General features: G+C 39.9%; 1 protein-coding gene across 5 annotated transcripts in view; it reads right to left on the bottom strand.

The window, feature by feature from the left end:
- The window catches only part of Spop (speckle type BTB/POZ protein), an 88,053-nt gene that overhangs the window by 15,540 nt on the left and 64,491 nt on the right, over window positions 1–8,022 (bottom strand). For all 5 annotated transcript variants that reach the window (XM_026780321.1, XM_026780320.1, XM_026780319.1 and 2 more), the window contains 4 exons: window positions 7,737–7,880; window positions 6,926–7,047; window positions 3,639–3,790; window positions 3,408–3,535 (listed from right to left, as the gene is read on the bottom strand). In XM_026780321.1, the coding sequence (XP_026636122.1) occupies window positions 3,408–3,535; window positions 3,639–3,790; window positions 6,926–7,047; window positions 7,737–7,814 (480 nt within the window). In that variant the 5' untranslated portion in view covers window positions 7,815–7,880. The remainder of the gene's footprint in view (window positions 1–3,407; window positions 3,536–3,638; window positions 3,791–6,925; window positions 7,048–7,736; window positions 7,881–8,022) is intronic.

Below are 8,022 nucleotides of genomic sequence, written 5' to 3'. Positions count from 1 at the left end.
AAAAAAAAAAAAAAAAAAAAAAGAAAAAGCAAATATTAGTTGTTCCATATAGTATAACTAATACATACCAACAATTCACTAAAAAAAAGAAAAATATGAACAGACATTATTTATTTAAAATTGGGTAAAAAAGTACATATTCTCAGGCAACCAAAGGAATAGTCTATTCTTGAGAATGGAAAGGATATTTTAAAAACATAAGCTAATGTCTGGATATTTTACAAGTGGTGTTTATATTTCATATGATGTTTCCTATTTCATCTTAACTGTCACCTTACAAAGAGGACTCTTCTACCTGCATAGGCAAAGAAGGGAGGACATATGACACCTTCATAGCTTCAAAGGATATTTGTTTTCAATATAAGTGACTGGAAAGGGTTAACAGAAGCTGCAAATTTTCACAAAGATTTCCTATGGCTCAAATTATTAAGGAGAAAATTTTAAAAATTTAATTTAAACATGCTTTGTATGTTCTCCCTTTCATTACTAAAGTCAATACGCTCTACTAAGAAAACTTGGGAGAGCCCTTGCTCTCTTGGGTGAATGGCATTCAGCTCCACTTAGTACGGCACAGCAGACAAGAAGTGGGAAATGGAGAGCTGACATGGCCTTGACATTAATTTGCTGTACAATGTTAGGAAAAATTACCTGACCTCCCGAGGCACTGCTTCGCTTGTGTAACAGAAATGAAGAAAACAGAACTAGTCTAGCTCAAAGGATTGCGATAAAGATGATTCAAGAAATGCTTAGAAAACATTTAAGTATGTTAATTAAACAAATGCAACTTGGGAAAAATCGCCATATTTTCTAATAGAAAAACCTCATCAAGAACCGAAAGTGAACCCCATGTGGCATATTACAAACAAGACCACCCACCTGATACTTTCAGTGATACCACTGAATTAAAGGCCAAAGAGGCACAAGCATGGTGCTCAGTCTTTCCCTTCCTGATTCCCTGTGACCTCTGGGAGCACCAGAATCTCTGAACTAGCTGCACTCAGTGCACATCAGGAGAGCAAAGAAGTATCTGGCGCAGACTGGGGGAGCAATGCAGCATAGCGTGTACTTGTGACTAAATTCCATGTGGATATCCTTTCATAAAAACCTCTAAATAATTAGAAAATAAGGGAAACAATAGAACATAAAATATAAACAGGAATTAAAATAAACTTGTTTATAAGTATTCTACTGATACAAGAGAAACAGGTCAAAGGAATAGGACTTACATGGAAATGGTCTAGCTGTGAAAAGTGCTAAGAACTTGGATGAATTGCAGACATTTTAAAAACCCACATATCAAATACACACCCCCACACAACCGTCTTGCAGTGTTGAATGCTACTAAGTCCACAGAGAGCCTTGGAACAGGAACGAGTCTCACTAGGCACAAGACCAAGTACGAGAAGCAACACTCAGCACCTGTGGCCAACTGGGAAGTGTGAGAGGAACAGATGGCACACCTGGTTCTATGGCGAGAAACCACGGCATCAGCAGAACCCAGCAGACGTTTCCCCGTTCAACATCTCCTCATTTCCAACGTGTCATCGCACTTCCCTTCTAAGTCAGTAAGGCAAATCTAAACTTAACCACAGGATTTCTCCTAAGAGAATTTCATATGGGGAAGTGAAAAAAGAATGCTGGAACTCAGCCTCAGCCCTAACCATAGGATAAGAGTAACCAAGTGAGGGCAGGCCAAACAGTTTCCAAATCACAGATCACAATCCAGGGGTCAGAGCAGCTGGAACAGTATGGGGACACCAGGAAAGGATGGACCCACTGTAGACTTGAAAATGTTACGAGTCACGGTACTGCCTAAAATGCCAGCAGTAATATTTAGAGAAGATTCTCTTTAGAGAGAAGCTTGAAGACTGGCTTTCATTTTCAACAAAATTAGAATTTTCTACTATCTTAAAGGGTTTTTTGTTTTGTTTTGTTTTTGAAATACAAATCTTCAGCACTCAGGAGGCATAATGATAGGAGTGATCTTGAGGCCAGCCTGGGTAGACAGAGCTGCTTTTAAAACCAAAGAGGGAAAAAAAAAACCTCACAAATTTCTAGGACAGACAACAGGCAAAGACTGAAACTGATGCTGTTTGTACAGCATCTAACCTCAAACAAAGCCATAGTTAATTCTTATTGTTCTACTCAGGCAAACGAGTGTGACCTGCAACTTAGCAAGACTTAGATTAGATGAAATTCACATTTCAAGTTCATTAAACATAAAACTGCAACTCTTTACTTATTTATTCAGACGCTGAATAATCTACCATTTCTTTCAGTTACTCTGGAATTAAAATGGAGAGGGAATGGCTAGTATACAAACTAAATTTTACCTTTTCAGTGTACAAAGTTTTCTAATCATTAGCAATTATTTGTTATAATCCACAGCCTGCTACTACCGGCCATGCTTCATGAAAGGGCAAGAGTTCTAAGGGACAAGTTCCTGGACTACACAGGTGTGATATGCCTTTGGAACGGTCATTGACACACAACGCAAGCCTATTATTTGATGAGCTAGCTGGCAATTGCGACACTTGCCTGAACTCAGCCTCATGAAAGTACAAAACCACTTGCTTCACTCTCAGGAAGCAGTTCCCTGACTGTGAGATATACAGGGACACTAATACTCCAGTTTAACAGAATTTTTAATTTACCCCAAGTTTCTTGCATTTCTCCATGTATGGAAAATGGCAGGAAATGTCTCATTACAATATATTGTACCCACTTTAATAATCCCTTTTCAGTTGGATCTTGGGTCAAGAAATTTTTCTAAGCTTCTCCAAAGGCTCTTAGGCCACTGGTGAGAGACACTGACCCTTCAATATGATGACAGCTGACTCTCCCCTTCTAAGCTACCAGTTTCCACAGCTTTTACCCTAGAAAAAGTAGCCCCTCCCTTTCCTACTTCATAATGATCCCAGCAAGACAAATCATGAACACTCAGCTCCTCCAAGTAGTCACCTAGTTCAAAGAGCAGAAAAGGAGAACAACCCAGCCAAACACTTGCCACCCAGAAAGGAACCAGAGACTTTAAGCAACAGAAACACAAATTTAGTTGCAGTTGCTAGCCACTGCTCAGCTTGAAGTGTTAGCCTTTCCAAATAGTATTTGAACCTCCCCACACACAAAAAAAAAGAAAAGAAAAGAAAGTGAAGATCCTGACTCAAGCATCTCAAAACTGACAGATACAATCTTCGTTCTTATGAACAGTAACAAGTAGAGAGCCCAGGTGCCCAACAACCTTGAAATCATAAGGCAGTTCAATCAGTCACATAAATAACATTTGTACAGAACCACTCCCCTTGGGGATTTTTCTCATTTCACATCCTTGACACAATACAATTAAGTCTACCAATACACATCAGGTCAGGGAATTGCCAGTCTCAAAGCAGGGCAAAAGGACTCACCTCGCAGAAGAGGGTGAGCTTGTCATCAGGGAGAAGCCCATTGGCCTCGTCCAAGAGAAAGTCTCTACGAATAAATTTTTTGAATCCCCAGTCTTTGCCTTGCACAAACCTATAAGCTCGCTGACTCTCTAGAATGAAAAAGAGAGTCATATTTAGAATTCTCAAAGACCAGCTCAAATCCACAACTTATCAGTGTATGAAGTTACTGGATGTGAAAGTAGGAACATTTACCCATAGCTTTGGTTTCTTCTCCCTTGGCATTCAGGATGGAGAACTTGAACTTCGCCCGAACTTCACTCTTTGGACAGCTAACCAATAACAGGTAAAGTGACAGGTAATCTTTGCTTTCTTCATCTAACCCTTTTGGGTTTACTCGCAAACACCTGCCCAACACAGAAACAAATGTGGATTAAAAAAGCCTTATGGCTCCTGAAGTCTAGCAGGAAACATCAGAATCCAGAGGGGAAGAAGTGTTTCTGTTGCTGTTGTTGTTAAGTTTTGTTTTTTAGAGTCTAAGTCCCTTACCAGGAGACTGATTCAACAGAAACTTGAAAACAATATTTTCTACACCAATTTGGATCAGCTTTTAAAAATTAGACAAAAATAAAAGGGCATTCACATCTCTTACATCTCTGCCATTTCCTTTATAATTGTCAAATCATTCACCTATCTCAGCCTAAAACATTTAAAATGTTTTTCAGACTACTCTGTTTTTCATTCTTTAATCCCAGAAAAGACAGCCCTCAGTTTCTCATGGGGAAATACTTTTTTAAAAAGTTGAGAGCCATTTAGTAACCCTGTGAGAGAAAAATGTATTCTGGAGACGTATCCACATAGCACATACTCTTTTTTATTCGTTTGCTTTTCTAAACAGGGTTTCTCTGTTTAACAGCCCTGGCTGTCCTGGAACTGGCTCTATAAACCACGCTGGCCTTGAATTCAGAGATCCACCTGCTTCTGCCTTTTGGAATTAAAGGTATGTGTCACCACGTCTGGCTGATACATACTCTTTTATAGATATTTTATTGTGTGTGTGTGTGTGAAATGCCTGTGGAGGTCAAAGACATGGGATCCTTTTGGAGCTGGAGTCGGGTAGTTGTGAGCCATCCAATGTGTGTGCTAGGAACCAAACTCAGATCCTCTGTAAGAGCAGCAAGTATTCTTACCTGCTGAACCATTTCTCTAGCCTTCAGCAATTATATTTTAAGAGTTAAAATAACAGAGGTATTGTGGAAGAAGCACAGATAAAAGTAAACTCTTATTCAACAGGGGAATGTTCTAAGCTTGGCTTCTAAATAAGAGTTTAAGATGCCAATCTGTTACGGATGATTCAAAACAGAATCTAGACAAAACTTAATAGGTTCAACTGAGTTAAATTGTAAATGTCATTAGCTGAAATGCATGGAGTTCAGACACTGCTCTACCACACAGCATACACAAGCCACATGTATCTTCAGGCCTTGCCAGGGTTATGTCACCTTTCTCAAACAGGTGGTCTAATCCAGTGACTCTCTAGGGAGTACAGATGCCAAATATACCACTATACAGTATGCTAGAAAGGTTAAATATAATGCCTAGGATAAACATTTCACTCAATAGTTAGTCTACAGTTTAATGTACAAAGTCAGAAAATATTAAATTAATAAACTCTTCAGTGGGTTATCAGAGATCAAAGTGGAAGATCTTTTTTTTATTTTTTAAAAGATTTATTTATTATGTATACAATGTTCTGCCTGCATGTGTGCCTACACTCCAGAAGAGGGCACCAGATCTCACTACAGATGGTTGTGAGCCACCATGTGGTTGCTGGGAATTGAACTCAGGACCTCTGGAAGGAAAGTCAGTGCTCCTAACCTCTGAGCCATCTCTCCAGCCCAAAGTGGAAGTTCAGAAACAAAAATGTTCTGATTTTTGCTGGGACATATGGTTGGTTGTGTCCTTAACTACTTGCTCCTATTTCTCAAGATGGCACTGATCCTCACTCGCAGAAGATAGTCACCTTGCAATAGGCACTAGTTCAGGAACCCCAAACTTAATCCATTCAGAGCATGAACAACATACTATACAGTAAATTCAGAGAAAGCTCAAAGACTTGTTGGCACGTGGTAGATATACCTATTGTTACTTTACGCACAGGGAAGCTACGCTTAAGACATGTAATAGCATGGAACGTGAGTAGAGGAAATGAAGCCTGCTATGTAACAATGTGCCTCCTGGATAAATTTTATCTCCATCCTGCCAGTTACAAAGCCAAATAAGGATGACCTTGAACCATTGCCCTGTTCCTTTTTGAGAAAGTCTCATCATGTAACCCTGGCTAGCCTGAAACTTGTTATGCAGACCAGGATGACCTGGAATTCAGAGATTCACCTGCCTCTGCATCCTGAGTGCAGGGATGAAAGGTGTGTGCCAGCATACCCAGCCTAATCTTGAACTTTTATGAGAGGTAGAGAACGTCTCTACCTCTGAGCAGTGGGATTTCAGGGATCCACCACCATGTCCAGTTTATGAGTTCTGGGGATGGAATCTAAGTCTTCATGTATGTGCAGGTAATTTAAAAGTCAAGTCAAGATTTTATGTTAAAAACCTTAGATTTAATGCTGCATGTGATGACACACACCTTTAATCTCAACACTCAAGAAGCAGAGGCAGGTGGATCTTTGTTTTGAGTTTAAGGTCAGCCTGGTCTTCATGCTGACTTCCAGGCCAGCCAACAATTCTTAGTGAGACTGCATCTCCAAACAAACAAAAAGAAACCCACAACAACTAGACTTGTTGCTTGCTAAAAAAACCAGAAAATCTGGTGATAGTTGGCCCTTCTCCAAACAAAGCTCTACCTAGCTGAACTGGGTGACTACCAGTCCTTCATACACTTACTGAAGTGCCAAGAACTAATCCTAGAACCTCCACATGCTAGTTGAGCACTCTGCTACTGAGCTACATCACCGGCCTTCTATAAACCTTTAAAAATTTTAAATTACACTTATTAATTTCTTTTTTAAAATTTATTATATATAGTGTTCTGCCTGCAGGCCAGAAGAGGGCATCAGATCTTATTACAGATGGTTGTGAGCCACCTTGTGGTTGCTGGGAATTGAACTCAGGACCTCTGGAAGAATGCTGAGCCATCACTCCAGCCCCTAATTCTTCCGTGTGTCTGTATCCGTGGGTCCATGAGTGTCATGGTTCTAGTGTGAAAGTCAGAGACAACTTGCAGAAGGCAGTTCTTTTCCTTCCACCATGGGCCCCAGGGATCAAATTTGGGTCTTCTGGTAACACTGGCACTCTTTCCTCATTTACCCTATACAACCTGAGTTTGCTAAATTGTATTAAACTCATTAAATTATTTCAAACACTTGTAGTTGAGTACTTACTGTGTCTGGCACTATTATAGGCAATAGGACAACAAAAGTAAAATCTGTGCCTTTAAGAACTTACATTCTGCCCATATCCTACTCAAACCAAGCAAAACAGGCAACTTATGGAACAAGTTTACAACTAGAGGTGTTCTTCCTCACCATTTCAGTTTATCATTGGCTCCTGATGAAAAAGTTGAACTTTTTATGACTTCACCCATTTCCTCCCGGCAAAAACTAAAGTTATTGATGGTCCACATGTAGGAGAATTTCACTACCTTGATCTGTTGATAGAAAATTAGGAAGGAATTAAATAAGATGTGGGGAACCTGAAAAAAACAGGTTGAAGATCAGATAAGCACCCCTCCCTTATCCCCACAGAAGACTGCAGTTCAAGTGGTCCCTCGTCTATATGGAGAAATCTCTGACCTACTGCTTTTATAAAGCTTTCAACTTTTGAAAACACTGGTTGGAAATGAGAAAAACACAGTCAAAGAAAGAACAGCAACAATAACAATACAAGAACAGGGTAGGTAAAGTCTGAAGCTTTGTGGTCCTAAAAGAGTCTGTAATTGACATGCTGATGCCATTCCGGGGGCTGTGAATCTCAAATACTGATCTGAGCTTTAGAACACATACCTATCAAAAAGGATCTAAAAAAATCTAGACAAAATTTTCTCTGTGAGTTCGAGGCCAGCCTGGTCTACAAATCAAGTTCCAGGATAGCCAGAGCTGTTACACAGAGAAATCCTGTTGCAAAACCAACCCCCAAAAAAAATCTAGCTAAAGATTCCCTCTTGAATCACCATAGAAAAGCATTAGCCTTGGGGATTTAGACTCCATGTAAGGAAAATAAGAAATGCAAGGCTAATAAGGACCTCAACTTGTGCTTGTTGGCCCCAGAGAAACTAGGAAACCCAAAGTTGAAAAATGATTATGTTACTTTTGTCCACTAGTGAAAACTTGAACTTACCTGTGTATAGCACCAGCTCTCAGCCACGGGACCACTCGACATTTCTGCCGGAGGTGGAGGACTTGGAACCCTTGACATCGCCAGTTTGAAGGTTAAACTGGGTTTTCAAAGTCAGGGGGCAGAGATTTCTGGTTTTTCTTCACCCTGGTAAGATCCAAGAATTAAGATTTATTAGCCCCCTTTTTAACTGATTTTTTATTTTATTTTATTTTTTGGTTTTTCGAGACAGGGTTTCTCTGTGGCTTTGGAGCCTGTCCTGGAACTAGCTCTGTAGACCAGGCTGGTC

Source organism: Microtus ochrogaster, chromosome 7 (assembly GCF_000317375.1).
Source record: "Microtus ochrogaster isolate Prairie Vole_2 chromosome 7, MicOch1.0, whole genome shotgun sequence".
Taxonomy (NCBI): Eukaryota; Metazoa; Chordata; class Mammalia; order Rodentia; family Cricetidae; genus Microtus; species Microtus ochrogaster.
Note: the sequence above shows the minus strand (reverse complement) of the source record. Positions and strands in the feature narration are given on the sequence as shown.